A 24,275-nucleotide genomic window follows, 5' to 3' on the forward strand; every position below is an offset into this window, starting at 1 on the left:
GTTTAGTAAATGCCTCTAGGTAAATGATCGTTTATTGCACACTAAACAATAGCGCAAAAAGCTAAACGATCGCTTAGACGATAACGAGGCTACGAAGCCTAAGCATCTAGACGATCGCTTAACACATGAAAAGGTAAATGATTTACCGTGCAATTACTCTGCAATCGTATAGTCAGTAACTAAGTGATGACGCTTGTTGAGCTATACGATCATCTAGTGCGCGCGTGCGTTAAACGATACCCGAGCATCTGATACTCAAAGACCGCTTACCTTATCATCTACATGACCCGACCAATGTTTGGTCGTCTTCTTCCTCGAAGAAACAGCAACCCTTGCTACAAACTTCTTCACAAATGACTCAAAACTCAAACTTCTTCACGAACGACTCAAAACTTAAAACTCAACCTGGCTCTAAATACCAATTGAAGAAACTCTTATACAAGAGTACCTATGAGTGGAAGCAAACCTTTCCAATTCATTGTGACAGAATTTCCAACTCTTACTTAAACGAAGTGAAAAGAATGTGATCTTTGTCATCTAATAGAACAAAGTGTAATACGGGAGTAAAGGAGAGTTTTAAAATAGTGTTGACGGTAGCTAATTGAAGAATACAAAATAGTATTTTATGTAGCAAGATGTGGAATACAAAATAGTATTTCCTTAACAAGAAGTGGTTATTATAGTCTTAAGATAATCCTTTCCTAATACACGCTCTTACTCCTTATAATAACTCTACTATAATAACAAACTCGTTTAAGTAACAAACCCATCCTCCAATAACATTCATGAGAAGCACCGGAACTACATGGACTAGTTGTGGGGTTTGGTTATTGTTTTAGTTGTCCCTACAAATCCCAAAAGCCCTAATAGATGGCGGCAATTCTTACTTCAGTTCTTTCCTCCTCTCCTTCCATTCGGTCCGTTGTGCACAATAAACTAAACGTGCTTGAAGGCAATGATCGATTGAGAACTTGAGAAGAGGACGTCTTATTTCGTCAGCCACATGCTTCTCTCTACCAAAATGCTTCCCCATAAACATGGCGGCCTCGAAGCCAGTTTTCCAATGACGAACCAGAGACGCTGTTGATTTCCGATCCATATTCCAGTGAATGGGCTGGAGAAGAGCTGCTTCAGTTTTTCTGAGCCGCATATCGTTAACTTCTAAATCTCCCGTCCCAATTCCTTTCGCCAATTCAAGACCTCCACATTTCTTGCATTTTTTAAACCCCGTGTTTCGTTTTCAATGTTGGAGCCCATTTTCCGCCGTTGCATCTCCCATTTCTTTTACTGCTAATCAATTTGAATCCGAGTTTGATCATTCCTATGATTTCAAGCCGGAAGATGTTGACGAAATTGGTAGAATTCCCATCAAAGCTTACTTCCTTTGCACCAGGTTTGCCACTGAATGAGCTTTGGGTTGATTTATTACTCGTTGATTATCTTCAGTTGTCTCTACTTGTATATTAGATTACTGGGTGTTAACAACCTTAATTCATCGAGAAATTATTATTGGAGTAATTCGAAGCTGATTTTTTTTTGGCTGCCTAGTTGATGTTGCTTGGTAGATTTTTACGTCCTTCACGACTCCTATTTCACCGATTGCCAACCAAATTCCTTCTGGGTGTCCATTTTTTTTTTCCTTGTCATTCTTGATTTTCCTTTCTCTGATTCATGATTTTGGCAGTATAAATTTGAAGAATATGCAGTCTGAGAATATAAGCAACGTTGTCCCTCCTACCTCCCGCTCGTCAAATTATATCGCTCTGCGATACGTCGATTTCCCTCGAGAAACTTCCGTAAGCTGTTGAAACATATGTATATATTCTTTATTCATTCATTATGCTTAAAAATCATGCTTTGTTCAAGTTATTGTTATTGTCATTATTATTACTTTTTTGATACGGGAAGGATGATATTCATTAAAAAAAAAAAAAAAAAAAAAAAACACCAAGCAGAACAACCTAGCGGACCGAGGGACTAGGAGTCCCTCCTACTACAAAATTACAAAAAAGCCTTCAATTGTAAATTAATGAGGAAGGTGGAGCAAATACAAAAAACTTGTGTTGGCTACCCTAATTAGAAGTCGTGAACTGGACGAAGTTACAAATAATCAAAAGAATTGTACTTATCTGAGAAAATTCTAGCATTTCTTTCCTTACAGGCTTCCAAATAAGCCACAAAAGAGCCTTCGTTGTATTTGACCACAACACTCCTACTGTCTTCCAAACTCCAACCGCTCAAAGGCTACACGTCCCAATTCTAGAGCCAAAGGGAAACATCACTGCAAACCAAATAAGTTACCTGAATAGTTCCACACTCTCCAGCTGAAGCTACAATGAAGCAAATGGAAAGAGTGTTACCTCACTCCGTTTGCTGAGAACACACGAATTTGGGTAGGTGTTTAGGTGGGAATAATGGATATCTTCTTTGCGTCTTGTTATGAGTATTAATACTGCAGAGAACACACAAATTTGGGGAGATGTTATGGTGTGGATATATTCTTTGCACCTTGTCATAAATATTTATACGATTGCCAGCCACTGTCCGAAGGAAGAAATTAACCCTTTTCGGTACCGGACCTTCCCAAATCGAAGAGAAAATCTGTTTCCCCAAGAGCCCTTTATTTTCTTGCCCTGCAATTTTTCAGTAAGGAAGCAAGGTTGCTTCACTCTGTTTCCCTGTCAAAAACTTCCCGTCTAAGCTTTTGGTCCCAATTAAGACCCAACTAATTCCAAAACTGCTGAACAGAACCTTGCTGTTTTTAGCGTTCTAAATAATTGTTCCCATGGAACCTTATCTTCTTCCTTGACCAGGGTACAAATCTATGATTTCTGTTCTCTATAAAGGACCAGAAATGCCTTGGGATGGCCTATTCCATAGCGTGGTTAGAGCTTATTGAAAAGAAAGACGTCCTTTACCCACTTATCTTTTGGGAGTATATTTATGCATTTTCTCATATGAAAAGGTCAAATCTTTGGTGGTTCCATCGTACATGATTGATAAGGAGATTCTGAAACTGTGGAGGCTTGGTTTGATCAACAAAAGATGGAGGGGAACAACGTTTTCAAGGGATGGTTAACAAGCCAAATGTCTTCCCAAAAAAGAATGTCATTGCTGTTGCCCATCATCAAGTTATCAGCCATCATAATTCATAATCCTTTCACAACATGGTGTTTTGTGTTGTTTGGTTTTGTTCTTCTCAAAGAGTTCATGATTTTATCCACCATCATGTACTAAAGTAGTACTCCTGTTGAAAAACTAAATAAAACTTCCAAAAACAGCATGAATATTCAAGGAGAATTGGTGGTTACTGAAAACTAAGATTTTGATGGGTAGGCCTCCAATTGTAGCAGCAGAAACCCAAAATAAAGAAATAAAGCTTACCATGCTCCAAATTTCCAACTCCTCACTAACTCTATCCTAAAAGATCCTAACATGTGGCATAGATCCATCTTCTAAGTGCTGAAAACTATTCCACGTTAATGTGTCAAATTGGTCATGGAATGTTGCATATCGTTTCCTATAGTTGAGGCAATCTAGTGAGAGTCAGAATAGAAGCAAAAGATGCATGCATTGGCGGTGTGGATGATCCAGGGTCATTTAAGTTGCATTTGAAACTGGTAGAACTCGAGCAATTTATTTATCAACAGAGTTGGAAGCCAAGTGGAGATGTGAGTGCTCTAGTGCTCTCACCTTTCCCCATTCTCAATAGAGAACAACCGAGTAGGCCACTACCCAAGAGAAGAACTTCCACCAATACCACCACACACACAGAGAAATTATTTTAAATGACAAAATTACTGAAAATATTTACGGCTAATAACAAAATATCACAGTCTATCTGCAGTAGACTACTATCTGTGTCTGTCATGACACAAATAGACACAGATAGTAATCTATCGCAGATAGATTGTGATATTTTGCTATTAGTCGTAAATATTTTGGTTCATTTTCCTATATTTGAAAACAGCCCTACGAATTACGTAATGCAATCAATTTCTGGAAACCAAAAGAGATCACATATGCAATAGAACAAAAAAAAAAAATCCTGCAAGGAAATGCGATGTGGTTGACTTTGGCTATCCTTGTACATTGAGCTTTTTACCACCATTTCCAAGGAAAACATTATTTACAAGATTTCAGTTGTTTTGGCTTGTGTTATTACTCATTATTTTGGCTTGTGTTCAATTAATTTCACTCCTTAAGGGAGCCTGTATCCTTGAGCATTTTATATTATTTTCATCAAATGAATGAAAAGTGTTCTGGTTCAAAACAGAAAACAAAAATGTTTTGATGATTGGGAGAGACTACCAACAAGGTCCAAAACTTTTAACATTTCTCACTAAGGAATGTCAAAAATAACGTTTCATAATTTTTAAAGTTTGGTTCCCAATAATCAAGTTAATATCACCATCTAAATTGGGTAGACAACCCCTAATTGAAGCCAAGTACTGACTAAACACCAAAAGAAAGACTCACAAGCTACGAAGCATGGGTACTCTATTTTAGGTGAAGTGTCTGTGTCGGACATGGACACATTCCGACATGCTCCGAACACATGTCCAACATGCAAATTTTGGTGTACTATTTTTATTTATTTATTTTTAATTGCAGATATGTGGGACACGTTTGGGACTCTTCCGAGATTTTTTTAAAAGAGAAAATGGTTCAACCGTTTGTGTTGGACACAAATTTAAAGTCCAAATGAAATATAGGTTAAATTTATATTTTAGAAAAAACAAAAGAAAAACCCGTTTGTTAAAAAAAAAGTAAAAACATAAACATAAAAAAACTGAAGTGTTTCATCTTGGATAATTGTTCATTAACTTGACATTTTTTTAGTGGAGTGCATTTAGTATTTCATGTTAAATTTATATATATCCTAATATATATATGTATAGATATGTATATAGAAAAATGAACCAAAATATTTACAAGTAATAGCAAAATATCACAATCTATCTGTGATAGATCGTGATAGATCGCGATAGCTGTGTCTATCGTGTATTTTCAGTAGATTTGTCATTTAAAATAATTTTTCCTAATTTTTATCTTTTTTTTTTTAAATAAGAAACATTTCATTGATTAATGAAAAGGGGAAACCAGAAAAACCAATAGGCCATTACAAGAAGCATTTTCTATTGGAGACTATAGATAAGCTAAAATGATTAAAAGGGTGCATATCCTTGCACCAGTAAAAAAACAATAGATAATACCAAATCCATAAATCTATCAAAAGGGGAGAAAGAATTTATGAAAATATGGCCATTTCGCTCGCACCAAAGAGTCCAAAAGAAAACACACAAAATAGCCAACCAAATTAATCTTTTAATACCACCAAAAAGATGACCCACCATAAGAGATTCCAAAATATAAAGAATACAGTTAGAGCATGGCGGAGACCAACCAAAAGCCTCCAAAATGATGTGCAAAAAATGAGAAGCAAAAGGGCAATGCACAAATACCAAGAAGGTGAAAGAGACATATAAGACATACAACACTGAGGATGATCAGCAGTATTGATCGCACCAAGACTAAACACCCAAAGGAAAGTTTTAATCTTCTTTGGATGTCTTTCCAAATAATAAAATAAAGGTCTTGAACAAAGGGCTTGTCCCCAATCAAATCATCAAGGAAGGATTTAACAGAGATAGACGAAGTGGATTCCGAAGTCCAAAACCAAGAATTAGGTAAGGGATGCAACCTGATCGATGATAAAACGTGCGACAAAGAAGCCCATTTGCCAGTCTCCAAATCATTGAGGTTACGACGAAGACACAAATCCAATCCTCTGTTTCAGCAACCTAGGCATTAGCCACTGAAAAATCAAGTTGAAGTGCAAGACGAAATAAGCAAGGAAAAACATTGCAAATAATTTCACAATTCGATCGAGGGTCCTTCCAAAAAGAAGTAGAAATACCATTACCAACACAATTCTGTGTACGAGAGGCAATCAAATCAATAGTCTGAGAAATAAAACACGAAGAAGATCTAGAAGATCCACCCCGAACAACAACATGCCAAACACAAGGAGAAAGGTAGTATTTTGCCAAAATAAATTCACACCACAAAGCATTAGGCTCATGGAGAAATTGCCAAATCTATTTTTGCAAGCAAAGCAGAATTACGATGACGAAAATTACCAATACCTGGACCACCCATCAATCTTGGCCATTGAACAATCTCCCATTTAATAACAATATGCATATACCTTCATCACCACAAGTTCCTTCCTTGAGAAAGTCCTGAACCAATTTTTCCAAAGAATTAAGGACAACAATGGGGTACGGAAAATAAGTAGGAATACCAGAAAGCGTAGACTAAATCAGTGTACGTTTCCCTCCTTTAGAAATATAAGCATATCTCCAATTGTGAAGTTTATGCTGTATATGCTCAATTACGGGTTGCCAAAAAACAAGGAGAAAGAAGGTTCCCACCCAGAGGCGAACCAAGATAAGTAGAAGGCCGGGTACCCTGTTTACAGCCAAAAATGTTCAACATCTAGGCCAAATTGGCATCACTGATATGGATCCCCAATATCTTGCTCTTTGATAATTAATGGGCCAAATCGGAAGCCTTTTCAAAAAGCTGCACCACGTCAAAAAGACAAATTAAAGCAGTATGATCAGTAGTAGAAAAAAGCAGAGTATCATTAGCAATTGCAAGTGAATCAAAATAATATGTGATCCTCCATATAGCAAGGAGACCCAAAGAAGAGCCAGGATCCAAAAGGCGACTCAAACAATCAACAATAAGAATAAATAAGAAAGTGGAAAGCGAGTCCCCTTGCCTAATGCCTAGAGAAGGGATGATCTTACCTTAGGCCTAACGTTGATGGAAAAATTCGCGCCATATATACAACCATGTATCCAGGACCTCCAAATAGGACCAAAGACTTTAATTTGCAGCTCAACATCGAGAAAATTCCAGTCAATAGTATCAAAGGCCTTCTCAAGATCCAATTTCAGAACCACCCCTTCTATACCATTCAGAAACCAGTCATCAATTAACTCATTTGCGAGGAGAGAGGCGTCCATGATTTGCCTATTAGCCACAAAAGCAAATTGATTGGTGGCAGTGGTGGACGGGAGAACAGTTTTCAGTCTATTAGACAAAACCCGGGGAGTGATTTTATATGCACATGGAATAAGGTTAATAGGACGATAATCAGATATTGATTTTTAGTCAATTTTATTTGGGATAAGCTTCTCTTCACTAATACGCCATGTGATGATGCCACAATCTTAAGCCATGTGATGATTGAGTGACCCTTCCCTATCTGAATGTTTTAATAGGTGAAGAGAAGCTTATTTTTACTCTGGTCAATGCATGGAAAGCCTTGGAATCATTTCCACTCCTCTCCCAGCTAAGATACATTAAAGAAATCTCATGATAAAGTCATATGCATGCATCACATTATGTGACACCACGCTTTTATGCCATATAAGCTAGTTCTTTTTCCTATTATAAATGCATTTATATGTGTGCCATCAGTTGGACTAGTATAATTCTGCACTATAATCACACTATTAAATTTTTGTTAATTAGCCAGGAATAATGCAAGTGGAAGCCAATGTAAAATAGTAACTGCCACTAACTCAACCACCATAACGTGAACATAAAATTCCTCATGCTTAATAGATTAGAGGTGACGTTCAAGTTTATACATTCAAGCAATCCATGCATAAAAAAGTGTTCGATAGCGTACTGATCTTAGTTTTATTTTATAACACTCTGCAGTCTTTTATTTTTTATTTTTTTTTGTAAATTCGAACTTATGTTTCAGGACGTTCGGGTTAAAGGGGGTGACACAAGTTGCTACAGATACATGGTTGTATTTCAATATGGCTCTGCTGTTCTGTTTAACATTGAAGATCATGAAGTTGAAAGTTATCTAGATTTGGTCAGAAGACATGCTTCTGGTTTGCTTCCAGAAATAAGGAAGGATGGTAATTTCTTTCTGCATATTCAAATTATTTATTCTGTTTCAATGTGACCTTGCAAATAATGCTCCTCCCTCATTGGTTATGCAAGCAAAAATAGATGTTAGGAACACATGGGATTGGATCAATTACTGAGGGTGGCCCATCTAATTGTGGATCGTGATATTGTGTTTGAACTATCCCTGGAATCTCAAAATGACAAGCCCAAACCGTTGTTTTATTCTTTTTTTTCCTGGCTTGACCCATAACACAAGACTTTTTAAACACCAACCACTCAAAGCATCACTCTAACAAATAAGCCATGTGCAAATTCCAAGGAATTTCACTTGGTCTTACAAACACAAAGTTTCAATCAAGAAAAGAAAAAGGCTTGTGCTTTAGGGTTTGATGAAAAATTTACCCTGGAATATCGGTGCAAGATTAAGAAACCTCGATTTCTTCTAGTGCATGATGAGGAAGATGGACTTCTCGAAAAATAAGGAAGAAGGTACAAGGGAGTCGATGAATAAACTAAAGGGAGGGAAATGGTAAAGTTGTCCATCAAGATTATTGTGGGTTTTTTTGCTCCACGCACGTTGGCGCACGACGGATACGTGTAGAGGAGCAAACAATGGCATTGCATTAGACTCACACTCCCACTCATACAATATCAGGCCAAAAGAGTGTCCCACACTCGTAGGAGCGAGTGTTTGCTAGACACAATCACATAACCTCCCATGCGTGGAGTTAAAGGCAAAGGAGGGCGGTGAGTGGAGTCCACATCGATCACCTTACCTTGGGAGGTGGACGAACTAAGTAGGGTAGAGGCTTTACTCAAAGATTCAGGGGAAGTGTGCCAGGAAGAAATGCCTTGGGTTAGGTAGGCGTATCCTTGTGACCTTGTTATAGGACCTGACTTAGATTCAAGGGAGGTGAATGAAGGGTGCCATGCAGCTTGGGATTGGCACAACAAGCTAAGCATGCTCACGAGAGCACTGATTGTGCAAGGTTCGTGCATACGCATGTATAGATGCAACACGCACACGGGATGAGTCCAAGCCTGTTGCACGCAGGGGGCCACATGGACACACAAAAACTGTGCCTCTCTCGTTTTGGTTGGCAATGCACGTTTACTCACAAGGATGCCACCATAGACTTGAGCCTTAAAAGGTGAGAACCCACATGGAATGATGACCTCCATCCGTGAAGCAATTTTGGGAAGTTGTAGTTGTCTCTAATTTCTTGTTTATAGTTGTTTTTTTCAAACTTTATTTTCACTCTCCTTTGGACATCTATTCCTTTTCATTATACCGATGGGAAGTTGTTTCTTTTTCAATAAATAAGGTCATACTTGAGATGGAACTCAAACCTGGGTGTTTTATATATAATAAGTAATCTGTCCTACTACAGGAGGGTCAGCCCCGGGCGTGTGGTAAATTAGCCATGGTTCCCTTCTTATTTGACATCATACAGAAGAGAGAAGGAATTGTGGTTGATATGTGGTGTAATAGGGTAATGCGCCAAACTGGTGATGGAATCCTCTGATCTTGGTTACACTAAATGAATCCTCTAATTTTGGTCTTGATGTGGTTACACTACATGAATCCTCTGAGTTTGATGTTGGAATTTGGAAAATGATGGGGCAGTTTCTTTGAAATAAATGATGGGGCAGTTTCTTTGAAATCCTTATGTAGATCTTTGTCATCAATGGGGATATTGGATGCAACGATAGACCTCTCCATTTGGAAAGGTTTGTATCCTGAAACGGCGAAGTTCTCCACTTGGGAGCTGAGCCATTCGTGCCTTAATAATCATGACAAGCTTAAAAAATGGTTTCCATGGATAACTATGTCTCCAAATAGTTGCATTTATTTAAAAAGGATGAAGAATTCCACAATATCTCTGTATTTGGTGTGCGTAGGCTAGAATCTTTTGGACCTTGTACTTCAAGCTCTTGTGATGTAACACACCAAGAGTTTAAGAGAAAATAGACTGAATATATTATTAAATGAAGGGGCTGGAAGCCTATTTATACATGAAGAGATGACCGGCTAAACCAGTAACTTGGTTTAATGACCTAGACAGCCGGTTATACTTATAACTAACTATATAACTAATGTTTACAAATAAGATTCCAACATTAAAAGTGCAATAAAGGCGTAATATTCTAATTCTCTACATCAGTTCTACCCGTCTCAAAAAAAACAAACTCGTCTTGAGTTTGACTGAGATAATTGAAATTGATCTTGAGCGTGATAAGGAAATATGTCCGAGACGTTGAAAGTATTGCTGATCTTCATAGTGTGTGGTAGATCAATCTCGTATCCGTTCTGTCCAAGTCTTTCTAGGATAGGGAATGGGCCAATTTTCTTGTCTGTGAGTTTAGAATGATAGCCAGTAGGAAGTCTTCTTTTTTCAAGTGAACCATCATGAGATCTCCAATCTTAAATTCTACAGCTCGTTTTTGTTCATTAGCATTGGATTTATATGCTGAATTGCTTGCTTCGAGATGTTGGGAACTTCATCATGAATAGTTTTTATCTGATCAGCCATTTATACTTGCCTCAGCGCTAAGATCAACAGAAACAGGTATATTAACAAGGTCTAATGTTAATCAGGGTACATGAGTATAGATAATTTCGAAGGGGCATTTCCCTGTTGATCGGTTGATCATGTTGTTGAATGCCAATTCGGCCTGAGCTAAGGAGAGGTCCCACTGGCGTGACTTGTCCCCACTTAGGCATTGTAGAAGAATACCAAGGGTCCTATTTGTAACCTCTATTTGGCCATCGGTTTGTAGATGATTTGTTGTGCTAAATAGAAAGTTTGTGCCAAATTTTTTCCAAAGAGACCGCCAGAAATGACTCATGAACTTGACATCTCTATCGGATACTATGCTTTTGGGCATTCCATGAAGTTGGACAATTTCCTTGAAAAAAAGATTTGCAACATTTGATGCATCATTAATTTTTTTGCAAGCCAAAAATGTGCCATTTTACTAAAGCGGTCAACTACTACTAGAACCCAGTCATATCCTCTTTGTGTTCTAGGTAACCCAAGGACAAAGTCCATAGATAGATCATTCCAAATGTTATTGGGTATAGGTAATGGGGTATATAGCCCTTGGTTAGAACTTGAACCCTTCAAAGATTAGCAAATGTAACATCTTTTGACAAAATTAGCTACATCTTTTTAAGCTGGGGCCAGAAGAATTTGATGATAAAAGTGCTAGCATTTTATCACGGCCATGGCCTGCAAGGCCTCCTTCATGAGCTTCATGTGCTTCCTTTAATAAAGACTCACGAAGGGAGGTTTGTGGAATGCATAAAGTATCATTTTTGAATAAGAAACCATAAAAAATATGGAATTCTTTAGCTGGAATATGATCGAAACATGCTTGCCAAATGTTTTGAAAATCCGGGTCGTTTGCATAAAGTTCAGATAGATGATCAAAAAGCTAGGATTTCTCCTTTAAGTAGGGTTAGAAGCATACATTTTCTGCTTAATGTGTCTGCCACCTTATTGATTTTTCCTGGTGTGTGTTTTATGACAAAATCAAATCGTTGAGGAATTGAATCCACCTAGCATGCATGCGACTTACCTCTTTTTGAGAATGTAAAAACTTCAAAGAGAAATGGTCAGTTAGTAGGACAAATTCTCTACCTAAAAGGTAATGCTCCCACTGTTTGAGGGACCGAACGAGAGAATAAAGTTCCTGCTCATATGTAGACCATTCTTGTCTAGAGGGGCTCAATTTTTTGCTAAAGTAGTTTATGGGATGGTTATCTTGGCTTAAAACTGCACCGATTCCAATCCCAGATGCATCCATTGTGATCGTAAATGGTTTATTAAAGTCTGGGAAAACTAAAACTGGTGTGGAGCTAAGAACTTCCTTTAATGTAGAAAAACTTTTTGTTTGGTGATCAGTCCAAGTAAAAGGAGAGTTAGCTTTTAAACAAGCAGTAAAGGGGCTGTACTGAAATTTAAGTTTTCGGTAAAATGATGCTAATCCTAGAAAGCCTTGGATTTCTTTCACTGAATTAGGTTGTGGCCAACCAACAATAGCTTGGATTTTCTTAGGGTCTACTTTAATACCTTGTGAACTTTTTAAAAAACCAAGAAAATACAATTCAGTTTGGAGAAAAGAGCATTTTTTAAAGTTTATACACAAAACATGTTCTCTTAAAACAGTAAAGACTATAAATTAAAGACTATAAATTAAGATGTCATCAAAGTAAATGACAACAAACTTATTTAGAAAAGGTAACAAAATTTGATTCATAAGTCATAAACGTGTTTAGTGCATTGGAGAGGCCGAAAGGCATGACTAACCATCGTTGGTCTTAAAAGATGTTTTTCACTCATCTCCTGGTCGAATTCTTATTTGGTGGTACCCACTCCTAAGATCTATTTTTGAAAAAAGTGTGGCTCCTCCTAGTTGATCCAATAAATCAAACAAACGAGGTATAGGGAATCTACATTTGATTGTTATTTTATTAATGGCCCTGCTGTCAACACAGTCTCCAAGATCTGTCTTTCTTTGGCCCTAAAAGGGTGGGGATGAGTGACAACACATGGACTAAGACTTGGTTGTATGTGACCTTTATTTAAGAGGATTTGGATTTGTTCATGGAGAGCCCCGTACTCCTTTGGACTCATTCTATAGTGGGGTAGGTTTGGTAAAGAGCTCCCTGGAACAAGGTCTGTGATGTTTTATATTACGAAGTGGAGTGGAGGGAGGGATGTAGGCTCTTCTATCAAGGTAGGAAATTCTTTTAAAAGTTTGGAGATATGAGGATCTAGAGTGGAAGGATTGGGAGTATCAAAAGTATCATGTTTAACGATGAAAGCTATAGGATGGGGATCGTTTGTATGCATGAAATCTTTACCATTTGTCATAAAAACGAGTTGTTTGCTAGGAGTAGGAGATACCTTTTTGTTGTCATTCTTACTAAGGGGAAGGAGGACCACTTTCTTGCCCATCCATCCATGAAAATTCATAGGTGTTTTCACGCCCATTGTGGAGGGCGTTGTTATCATACTGCCATGGTCTGCCCAAAAGCAAATGACAGGCATCCATTTCTAATACATCACAAATGTTCTGATCTTGGTAGATGTTTCTATTGAAAAAGGGACTGTGCAAATTTCTTGAACGGTCGCCTCCCCTCCTTTCTTAATCCAACTTGCCTTGTATGGGTTTGTGTGAGTCTCGACTTTTAAATTAAGTGCAGCAATCAACTTTTTTGAGACTATGTTTTCGCTGCTTCCACTGTCAATTATTACTTGGCATACCCTACTATTGATGGTGCGACGAGTGCGGAATAAAGAGTGGCGTTGGGGATGGCTTTCTGATTTGAGTGTGAGGAGAACTTGTTGAAGAATACAATATAATTGATCTCCATCGTCGGGTTCAATGTATGCAGATTCAATAGTGTTGTTCTCTGCACAATTATCTCCTTCAAAATCGACTTCTTCTTGGATGGCCAAGGCCCTGCGTTGTGTACATTCATTCGAAAGGTGGCCTTGTTGCCCACAACGGAAGCACTTACCTAATGTAGGCCTGTGTAACTATTGACATTCTTTTTGACTGATGTGGGTTCAGTAGGTTTTGGCTTCAATTGTTTGGAAAAGGTGTCATCCTGCTTGACTTGTTGGCTCGAGGAAGGGACGTGATCAGTTGCCTTGGATTGGTCTGTTATAGGCCTATGAAAGGAGGATTGCTGCCTATCCCAGTTCTGTCTTCTTTGGTAAGTCTTCTGTTGTTTTGTTTCTCGACTTTCCTCAATGGTGGTGGCTAAAGTAATGGCATGAGCCAAATAGGCCACCGGATGTAATTTGAGGACTTCCTTAATGTCTTCACGCAAGTCAAGTATGAATCTTGAAGTTGTTGCTTGGTTTCAGGAAGATTGTTTCTTGCCCCTAAACGGTGGAATTCTTCCGTGTAAGCAAGAATGGATCTGTTCCCTTGCTTACAGAGTTGGTATTGGTTGTACAAGAGTTGTTGATAGTTGAGGGGGAGGAATCTTTTCTTCATTAGTCTTAGAAGCTTGGGCAAAGATTTGATTGGTAGCTTGCCACAGTACCTTCGGTTGGTTTGGTGTTGATCCCACCAAGCTGAAGCTCCTCGTTGACTTGAAGGCTACCAATTTCACCTTTTTAACTTCGGGTGTGGTAGTGTATTCAAAGAAATTTTTGACCTCCTTGATCCAATCCAAGAAAGCTTCAATGTCCATTTTGCCATCAAAACTAGGGAGATCAATCTTCATCTTATAATCTTGATGTTCTTGAAGGTATTGTGGTCTTCCTTGGCGTCTTCCCATCCAATCTTGATTTGGGTAGCAGTAATTCTCATCTTCCTCTGAAGAGTAAGAATATTGCATCATGTATCCAGTGATTTGAACATTTCAATCTTGGCTGATACTTGAGCTTTCTTGGTAGGGAATTATGTGTGTCAAATTCCCAAAATTGTTCTCCACGGAAAGTTCTTCCCATGTTCTTGAAAGGTTCTTGGACTCTTTCTTGGGGTCTGACCTCTGTTTGGTTGATGTTCAGACCATTTCCACCAGCTTGTTCTCCTTCTTGAAGATTTTCATTGATTTGCAAAGTATTCTTGTTTTTTCGATTGTCAACAACTTGCTGTCCGTGAGTCAACGTTGGGTTTGGAATGTCCATACGTTGCATAATTTGGGCTAGCATAACTCGAAGGTCATTCATCTCATTCTTCACATCCATTATGGCCGATTCTACCGAAGCCATTCTAGTCTCCAAGGCTTTGGTTGATGAGGAAGCTTCCGCGTCCATAAGGTGATGATCCAAGAAAAAGAATGCACGTTTTGGATCACAATACTCTGATACCAATATGATGTAACACACCAAGAGTTTAAGAGAAAACAGATTGAATATATTATTAAATGAAGGGGCTGGAAGCCTATTTATACATGAAGAGATGACCGGCTAAACCAGTAACTTGGTTTAATGACCTAGACAGCTGGTTACACTCATAACTAACTATATAACTAATGTTTACAAATAAGATTCCAGCATTAGAAGTGCAATAAAGGCGTTATATTCTAATTCTCTACATCATCTTGGGTGGCTGACTGTTTTTCCTTGTGACATTTGTGCCTCATACTACCTTTCAATGGGCATCCATACATGAAAGAAAGCTGGTGCACAACTCTCGTATCTTCAAACGAACTACCAGAAATTGACATGTAGGCAGTGCTGGTTTGAGGTGAGCTCAAAACCAACACTGACCAAACAATGACCACCACTAGTTAGTGTATCTATTTGTTGTTTTTATTTCTTCATTTACTATATTTATGTGTTTTGAGGCTCGTTTCCATTTAAAAAAATATATGTATGTGCTTCGAGAGTGAGTATAAACCTTGTACATGTGCTTGGATAATTTTTTTTTGTTATATTCCTTTGAGAAATATATTTTTGAGTTATAATTAATTTTTACCGACTTTGTGATAGATTATGCTGTGAAAGAGAAGCCATATTTGGTCGATGATATGCAGGGAGGTCCTGATTACATTGTTCTCAAGAGTTTAGACACTGATGGTGTTCGCATTATTGGAAGTGTGCTAGGTCAAAGCATTGCTTTGGACTACTTTGTATCACAGGTAATTTCACATTCGTACATATTACATACATACAAACATAAAACTTCCCGGGAAGTTTCAGGGTAGAGGTCCCAATTATCACAAATCTGGAGCAAATAGAAGGAAATGTGAACACTCCTAGGTCAATTAAGGATCAAATGTTGGAACCTCATGGGTAAGGATAAGGTAATAGAATTGATAGAAAAATTCATAGACCTAGGTGGGATAGGAGAATTAATAAAGGGAATAGAGATATTGATAGAGATCATACTGAGAATTAGAAGAATTTCATATGGGTACAACTCTTACTTGAACGAAGTGAAAAGAATGCTATCTTTGTTGTCTAACAGAACAAAGAGTAATAAAGTGCTTCTCCAGCTGCTCAAGACATCTCATTTCAACTAAGAAACAAAACAGGATCCTTTTGTTCCATTTTTAGTAAGCTTGGTCTCTCTCCAAGAGGCAACTGCTCTTCTGTACCTCTTTGAACGTTCTTTCTTAAGCTCTCTCACATTCTTTACTCTCTCTTATCTGATAGACCCTAATAGGAAATGCTTATAGAAGGACAAGGGCAAAATAGGGGTAGAGAAAGGAATAATCAGATAACTTTATTTTTCAATGACTGGTAGATTTGGATTTTATTTATATCTAACAGAATGCTATTGGATCAAATGACAAAGACATTGTTGAGAAAAAGATGGCTTTTCCTGGATGAAATGAAAATTGGATTCATGTAACAAGAGAAAAGTTTTCCATTCCTTAGTCGGAAAAATGTGGCCATGAAAATATTATTTTATAATTAGAATTGGTTGGACGTGCCTATCAAATTTTATTTTATTGTTGTTATTATTTTATTTTTGCAACTAGACCCATTCATAGTAGTAGTGTATATATTGGTTAGTAGGATCTCTCTTAGAATTATCTTTGGTTAGGATGAGGAGAGATGAGGAGCTCTCAAATATCTCTAGAATTGTTATTTATATTCTTTATCAGTAAATTACATTTTGTCAAATTGATTTTATCAAAATTTTGTTTTGTTTTGTTTTTTTTTAAAATTTTTTTTTTTATCTTGATAAGAAACCACACTTTCATGGGGAGAAATGAAGAATTTATAAGGGCATACAAAAAAAAAAAAAAAAAAAAGCCCCAACAATAAAAAAGAGAGGCCAACCCTTGCTACAATGAAGGACCCCGATCCAAAAGCAAGAGAGGACTTCAATCCAAAAGAACAAGACGACAGACAGATAAATACAATTTGGTGTGAGAGCAAAATAAAAAAAAGGGATTGGCATGCTAGGTTTTGTGAACAATCATTGGCAATCTATCACATTCTTTTCGTTTACTCCTGTCCAGCTTAGTAGGCACAGTTATATTATTTTTGGTCCTATTCCTAGAAGATGATTGGTGACATATCATAATTTGCTTCAACTTTTCCGTGTCATAATTGACATTCTTCATTGCTTATTCGAAATGATGGAGGTTATGGAGTTGCTTGCTCATGAAATTTCTAAGTTTCTAATTCTCTGAGTTTTGCATTTTAATCTTCAGCACCAATTAGTGGTTGGTAAATATGTTCTCAAAACATGCTTTTGCGTGGTACATCCGTTCATATAACGTTGCCCTTTTTCTTTTTCAGGTCGATAGTTTGGTTGAAGAGTTTTCAGATATAAATCGTAAAATGGAGAAAACAGGAACGTTCACTATGGATAAGAAAAAGCTCCTTCAACTTGTTGGGAAGGCTAATTCAAATCTAGCAGATGTAATTCTCAAAGTTGGTCTTTTCGAAAGGTAAGACCATGATAGTTGATATTAGACATATAGTATATTGATCTATACAGATAGCTATTTATTTATTTTTTATTTTTTGATAAGGATACAAAACTTTTCATTAAGGAAATGAAAAGAGACTAATACTCAAAGTACACAACGATAAGCAAACAAAATAGAAGAAAAAAGATCCTCAGAACAAGTAAAGTGGCAACAAAAATCCAGTAAAGATAACTTCTTGATTTATTTATTTATTTTTTATTTTTTTGAAAAATGATACCATATTTTTCATTAAGAGAATAAAAAGAGACTAATGCTTCAAGATACAAGGGATAACAAAAGCAACACTTGGCATAAAGTAAACAAAATACTTAAGAGAGTTAATGAATGAGGAACAATAAAACTCTCCCAGCTATGGTAAATGTCTTGAATGGAGAACCCTTTTAAAGCCTTGTAAAGAGAACACCATGATGAAGACTTTCAACGAGCTGATTCAAAACTTGCAACGCATGAATTAGCTTCCCCCTAAAAGATACAATAATTTCTTTCCATTCACAAGTCAGAAGGAATGACTTTGACTGAAATAGTCAAAGAAAATAAGCCTTTAAGTTCAAATATGGACTGCATAGAAGCCGTAGAATAGAACATTATCACACGTTTCATATGTAAAGATCCATCAAATACCGAAGATAGAAAATAATTTTAGCCAGCACCAACGGGAATAACAGAAATTAAAGAAACATGGTTTAGATAATCTCCATTTGTCCAACAAAGAGGTCAAACCAAAGACATAAGATGCTGTCTAGGGAGCTTTCTTTGCAAGATCTCTGAAGAATTAAGACTGCCATTAAGAATGATCCATGTAAGAATATTAACTTTCTTTGGACTCTGACTTCCATATAGCTGATAACAAGAGAAAGAATAAAAAATGGCTAGTCAAGGATTTCACCGTAAATAACCTCGAAGATTCAAGAAACCATCTTTTAAGTGTCATCCATATTCCCTAGAAGTGAGAGATACCAAGGCTAAACCCAAAAAAGTTTCTTAAAAGTATAGCTTCATCATCGTGGTCTTCAAAACACAAAGCTCCATGCAATTGTTGATTCATCAAGCTCGATGAAATTGTTTTTTTGTTTCATGATAGAAACAATAACTTTCATTGAAAAAAATGAAAGTATACACAAGTGTACAAAAAACTAAGCCCACAAAAAGAGACATCCCCCTACAAGAAGGGACTCCAGCTATGCAAAATAATGCATATAGAACAGTTACAAAAGGTCTTTGAAATCATGCTCCATGAAATTGTTGATTCATCCCAATAAGAATAAATCATACCATTTGTATTAGAGGCAATTGCAGAGAATCTTGGAAATCTATCCTTCAAAATCACCCCATTGAACCAAGGATCCGCCCAGTGCAAAGTGCATCTGCCATTTACAGCTTTAACTGTCCATAATAACTCAGACTTCAAGAAAAAATGAAAACATCCCAACTTTGAGAGATATCTAAAATGGAAGAGCTACCGAGCTTTGATAATGAACACCAATAAAAGGCTTTGAGACAAGCTTAATAAAAATATATTTATTTATTTATTATTTTTTTCTATAGAGAGAATACATATATAATTATTAATCTTATATAGAATAAATTCTTGTAATGGTGGTTTCCTCATCTATTGGCTTTTAGGTAGTTTTCTCTTGTGCTCTTTGTTTATAATATTGTATCTTATATACAAGAAAAGAAATGTTAGATTGCACCAACAATCTTGAAAGAACTCTAAAACAAAAAGAATGGAAGGGACCATAAAGCCACAGAATGGTAGTTGAAATCAAATTTGTCTTGCCAAAGAGTTCATAAGTCTTTTAAAAATCAAAGGAAACTTGCTGATGCAATTTTGACATCCAACACCAAGGATCGGATTTTAACTTTCCTTATTTATTTATTTATTATTTCTTTTTATAAATTTTATCTAGAGCCTCTTCAAAGCTTGTGTTACCTCTTACCTAATTTTCTATGTACTTGGTGCTAGGAAATACTATTGTTCAGAAATGTATTTGACAGCCTAACAGAACCAAGATCATAACATAGAAAATTTTGCCTTTCAAGCGTGATATAAGCATACAAAAAAAAGATACTTTCTTATCTTCCTCTTCTTATTATTACACATTTTCTTAAATCCTTCATAGAAAAATTCAATCATAATATTGCTTTAAATTGGTAGGGTGTTGCAATAAAACTAATAGTTCAGAAGGTTGCCCATCTTAGCTCTCTGTTATTATCTTTTTCCTCTGCCACTCAGATCAGAAATTGCATGGAGGGATGCAAAATATGCTCAAATATATGAGTACCTTCGGGAAGAGTATGAGGTCACCCAACGCTTTGGAAATTTAGATTTCAAATTGAAGTTTGTGGAGGTAATTTTCATTCTATTGCATTCATTCCTTCAAAGTGGTCTTTTTCTTTATAGTTGAGCCTCTTGATCATTCTTCTTAAATGTCGTGGCAATAGCCAATGTGAAAGTAATATTATCGTTTTTGGTTATATGCAAAGGCAAATGTGTTGAGAAGACATGTAACCTCATGAAAACTTTTCTATTTAATTTATGTATTTTTTTTTAGGGAAAAGAAATTACTTTATACCTCTAAACTTTACGTGTTGTATCACTTAAAACCCAAAATTAAATATTGTATCAATTAAAAGTAGAAACTTTCACAAGTGAATGAATTTAAATTCTCCTTCTTATTTTATTTCGGAATTGTTAATGTATAATAAACTCTAATCTTTCACGTCTATAAGACTTTAAATTCAAAGATTGACACACATTAGGGAAAAATTCTAATGTCAAATGGATATTTAGTAGATTTTGATTAATTTGATTGGTTTTTCATATTCCTATGTACTTCTATTTTTCTCCATTTATTTAGGAGGAATTTCATAACAATTTTTTCGTGCTACTTCGGTAGGATTTTAGGAAAAGAAAATTTTCATTTCACAATTTGGATTGCGGTTATTGTTTTGTGGGTATGAATAATAAATGTTTGGCATTTAAATGTCTAAGATAATAAATGCCTGTGCTTGGATATGTAGGATAATTAGGGGCCATTTGGTCCCATTGAGTGAAGTTAACAAGTCTGGAGTTAGTATTTGGAGCTAGTAAGTTTGTGTTTGGTAGAGTTGTAAGATGGAATTTCTTGATAAATGTGAAAAGTAGAGAAAGAGGGGAGTATAAGTTACTCGATCAGTGTAAAAAGTAGAGATAGAGGGGAAGATGAAATTTATCGATAAATGTGAAAAGTAAAAAAATAGGAGAATATGGAATTACTCGATTAATGTGAATAGTAGAGATAAGGGGAAGATGAAGTTACTTGATAAATGTGTAAACTTCAATAATGTTTACTATTGAAGTTTAGTTGTTTACACCAACTTAAGAAGTTGGTGGGCCAAACAACCCCTTTATGTTCAAAAATTAAATGTTAGTTCTCTAAAAGAAAAAAGAAAGAAAGAAAGAAAGAAAGAAAGAATTAAATGTTTGTGTTTGTTTTGCTGGTTTTTTTTTTTCTTGGGATTTTAAATAACGTGAACTAACTCAAATTTCAAAATGGCTAGACAATTTGTCAAAACTATTATTTGAGTGGACTTTTTTTTCTTGACTATTTAAATATATGTATATATATGTATTTGTATGTATTTATACATATATATATTTTAAGAAACGAACACCTTTCATTCCAAAAGACCAAGAAGAACAGCCTAACGGGCCAAGGGATAAGGAGTCCCTTACCTTACGAACTTCAAATAAAAACCTTCCAATCCAAATTAATGAGGAAGGTGGAGTAATTACGAAAGAACTTGTGTTGGCTACTCTAATTCGAGGTTGTGAACTATATATACAAGCTTACAAAAAATAATTAAAAGAATTGCACTTATCTGAGAAAATTCTAGCATTTATTTCCTTCCAAATAAGAAACAATAGTCTTCAGGGTATTTGATCATAACACTCTAACTTTATCTTTCAAACCACAACCGTGCTCGAAGTTGCTTCCAGATTAAGTCATAAAAATGTGGAGCCTTTAGTACATGGAGGCAGAAGATCTTGAAAAAGGGAACTAACAAAGAAGAGGCCCAATGGTATGACTTCATTCCTCCAACAATGGGAAGAATCTCCCCTTTAGCATCTCTAGCTCCACTTCGCAAGTAAAGCTTTGTTCTTACCTTCGATATTGTGCAACCTAAGGTCACCATTGTCAACGGGAAGGAGCTGTCTCCATTTAACCAAGTGCAAACCTCTAGTATTATTATTGTCTTTCTAATGGAAACCTCTGATCAATCTTGCAACAGTAGATGCAATCTTGGAAGGCATTTGGTAAAGAGCCAGGATTGAAATATCTGTTGATGCATCGATATATACATGAATCTATGGGTTCAACATCAATATTAAGGATTCATTGATACCTCTGACATTTTTTATAAATACACACAAAATTAAGTTGTAAGATAAGACCTATAACTAAGTTATAACTTTTTATAAGATAAGGCCGTTTGGAAGTAAAAACAACTCAATTATTAATGGAAATAATTTTTATAAATTTCTTATTTACTCATATCCATCGTATCAATATTTTATCAGTATAACCATCGATTTATCCTAAAATTGAAGTCTTGATATCGATATTGACATCAATATTTAATTCTTGATAAAGAGAAATGATCCCGTTAAATTCATAGTTCTGGAAGGAATGAAGTTTTGAGGGCTGTATTTAATTAATTAGTTAAGAATGTTTCTTTAAGAAGTTGGTTCTGCTAAATTGTCTCCCGAGTGTTGATTGTTGTTCCATCTGAAGTTTGTATGGTCTGAGTGGAACCAAAATAATGCAAATGCATCAGGGAGTGGTGTTCCTTTTCCAAAAGCAAAGCTAAGGAAAAGATAATCAACATCCACATTATGATTTCCTTTTTGAAATCTTTCACCTCGATTCTTCCACTTCTATCATACTCACGGGAAGAAGTTTTCTGGAGATAGCAAGCATTCTTCCACTTATATCATACTCGAGCATCCATTCATGGCCAAGGAGGTAGCAAGATTGTTCAACTGAGAAGTGGTAAGACTTCACAGATTCCCTAAATCAATAATCCCTGATCGTGATAAGATTTTTCTTAGTCACTTTTGGACTGAGATGTTTCACGTGCAAGATACCCAACTCAAGCGTAGCACTGCTTTCCATCCCTAGACCGACGACCAATCTGAAATTGTGAATAAATGTTTGGAGACTTACCTTTGCTAACCTTTGCTATTTCTATGGTGAGAAGCCCAAACAATGGGAGAATTGGCTTTCATGGGCAAAATATTGGTATATGGCACCGTACCAAGTCTTATATGGCCAGGCCCAACCCACATTACTCTCTTATGGATATATGAAGATGTCAAATGACACATTGGAATAGCAGCTCATGGCCCGTGACGAGGCCATCTTGGCCCTCAAACACCAATTGCACCTAGCTCAGAAAAGAATGAAAAAATATGCAGACCAAAAATGCAGGGAGGTGAAGTTTGAAGTTGGTGATTTCGTGTTCCTATAGGTGAGGCCATACCATCAACTCTCTTTAGCCCCTCGTCGATGTGAGAAGCTCAGTTGCCAACCGTTGAGGTTGGAACCCTTATACCCGATCCTTGAGCATATTTGTGAAAGTTGCCTACCGGTTGGAGTTGCCTCCTTCATTGACCATCCATAACGTGTTTCGTGTTTCTTAATTAAAAGAGGCCATCGGCATCAACACTGATCCAAAGTCAACCACCGATCCTCACCGATGCTTATAATGGGTGGTCAAGCCGGATGCCATGGTAGGGGTGCGTTGGAATGATATTACCAAGCACAAGGAATGGCTGATCCATTGGAAGGGGTTTCCCGAAGCGAGGCCACGTGGAAATGCACCTTTCATCAAGGACCAGGACTGAGGCCCACCTTGAGGACAAGGTGGAAGCAAACTGGGGAGTATTGTTAGACCTCCAATTGTCCAACATATTGTAGGAAAGGTAATAGAGTATTTCGCTCATTGAGGTACCAGGGACACACTAAGAGGGGAGGTTGAACGGGAGAATATCCTTTTTTGTGTAAGATTGCTTATATAGCTTTTTAGGGATCTCAAGCCTTTTGTCTTATGTGTGTATTTTGTTTGGCAAGTGCCTATGATAGGATTGGTATTGGAAGAATATTAGGGGTATATGAGTAATTAGTTAGGGAGTTGGTTATAAATAGAGTGGTAGAGAACGAAGAGGATAAGCAATATTTGGCATATGAATTGGGGCTTGAGAGCTATCTCAAGATTGGGAGGGTCTAAGTACCTCGAACACTTGGTTTATCTTGTATTTCCGTTATATTTTATTTCAATATATTTGGGTTCTATCAGTCTATGAGGAGAGAACTAGCTCTCTCGAACAACTGGGAGGATATTGTGTTTCTGAGCATCTTTAATTGATATTGTGACTGTTGTGTTGCTGTAAATATTGTTCTGTTTAGCTATTGCAGGTGAAGGTATTGAGATACCTTACATGATAGAACAATTTTTAATTCTTCTCTACTAAATTTGCACGTTCCTTGCAGCATAACATTCATTTTCTTCAAGAAGTCCTCCAGAATAGGAAGTCAGATCTCTTGGAATGGTGCATCATTGGCCTTTTGACCATTGAAAACATTATATCATTATATGAGATTGTTAAAGATTCAACTCCTATCCAACTCTGATTTGCCCGCGTAGCAGATGGAAATTTTGCTGTGGAATTAGTGAAGTTAAGTTGTTGGTTGTACTAATTATTCTTTCAGAAAGAAAATAATCTGATTTTCTTACATTATTCTTTTGATTTGAACCTCCGACTCCAAGGAGTGGATGAGTGTATGTCAATTACTGTTGAATTATGCGCATGTGACTTACATTATTATATTAGAAATGAACGCTCAGAAACACAGGCTTTATCTGGGTTCAA

General features: G+C 36.6%; 1 protein-coding gene across 2 annotated transcripts; it reads left to right on the plus strand.

Annotated features, from left to right (window-relative positions):
• Window positions 1-854: 854 nt before the first annotated feature.
• LOC120079752 lies at window positions 855-24,275 on the plus strand. 2 transcript variants are annotated; one of them, XM_039034117.1, is made up of 7 exons: window positions 857-1,393; window positions 1,685-1,796; window positions 7,787-7,949; window positions 15,402-15,550; window positions 17,166-17,317; window positions 19,596-19,710; window positions 23,896-24,275. In XM_039034117.1, exons 1-7 carry the CDS (start codon window positions 1,110-1,112, stop codon window positions 24,034-24,036), a joined length of 1,116 nt encoding a protein of 371 aa, XP_038890045.1. In that variant the 5' UTR covers window positions 857-1,109; the 3' UTR covers window positions 24,037-24,275. The 2 variants fall into 2 exon arrangements, with proteins under 2 accessions (XP_038890046.1, XP_038890045.1); XM_039034118.1 differs by lacking the exons at window positions 19,596-19,710; window positions 23,896-24,275 and adding an exon at window positions 19,518-19,545 and having other exon boundaries at window positions 855-1,393.

This window comes from Benincasa hispida, chromosome 6 (assembly GCF_009727055.1).
Source record: "Benincasa hispida cultivar B227 chromosome 6, ASM972705v1, whole genome shotgun sequence".
Taxonomy (NCBI): Eukaryota; Viridiplantae; Streptophyta; class Magnoliopsida; order Cucurbitales; family Cucurbitaceae; genus Benincasa; species Benincasa hispida.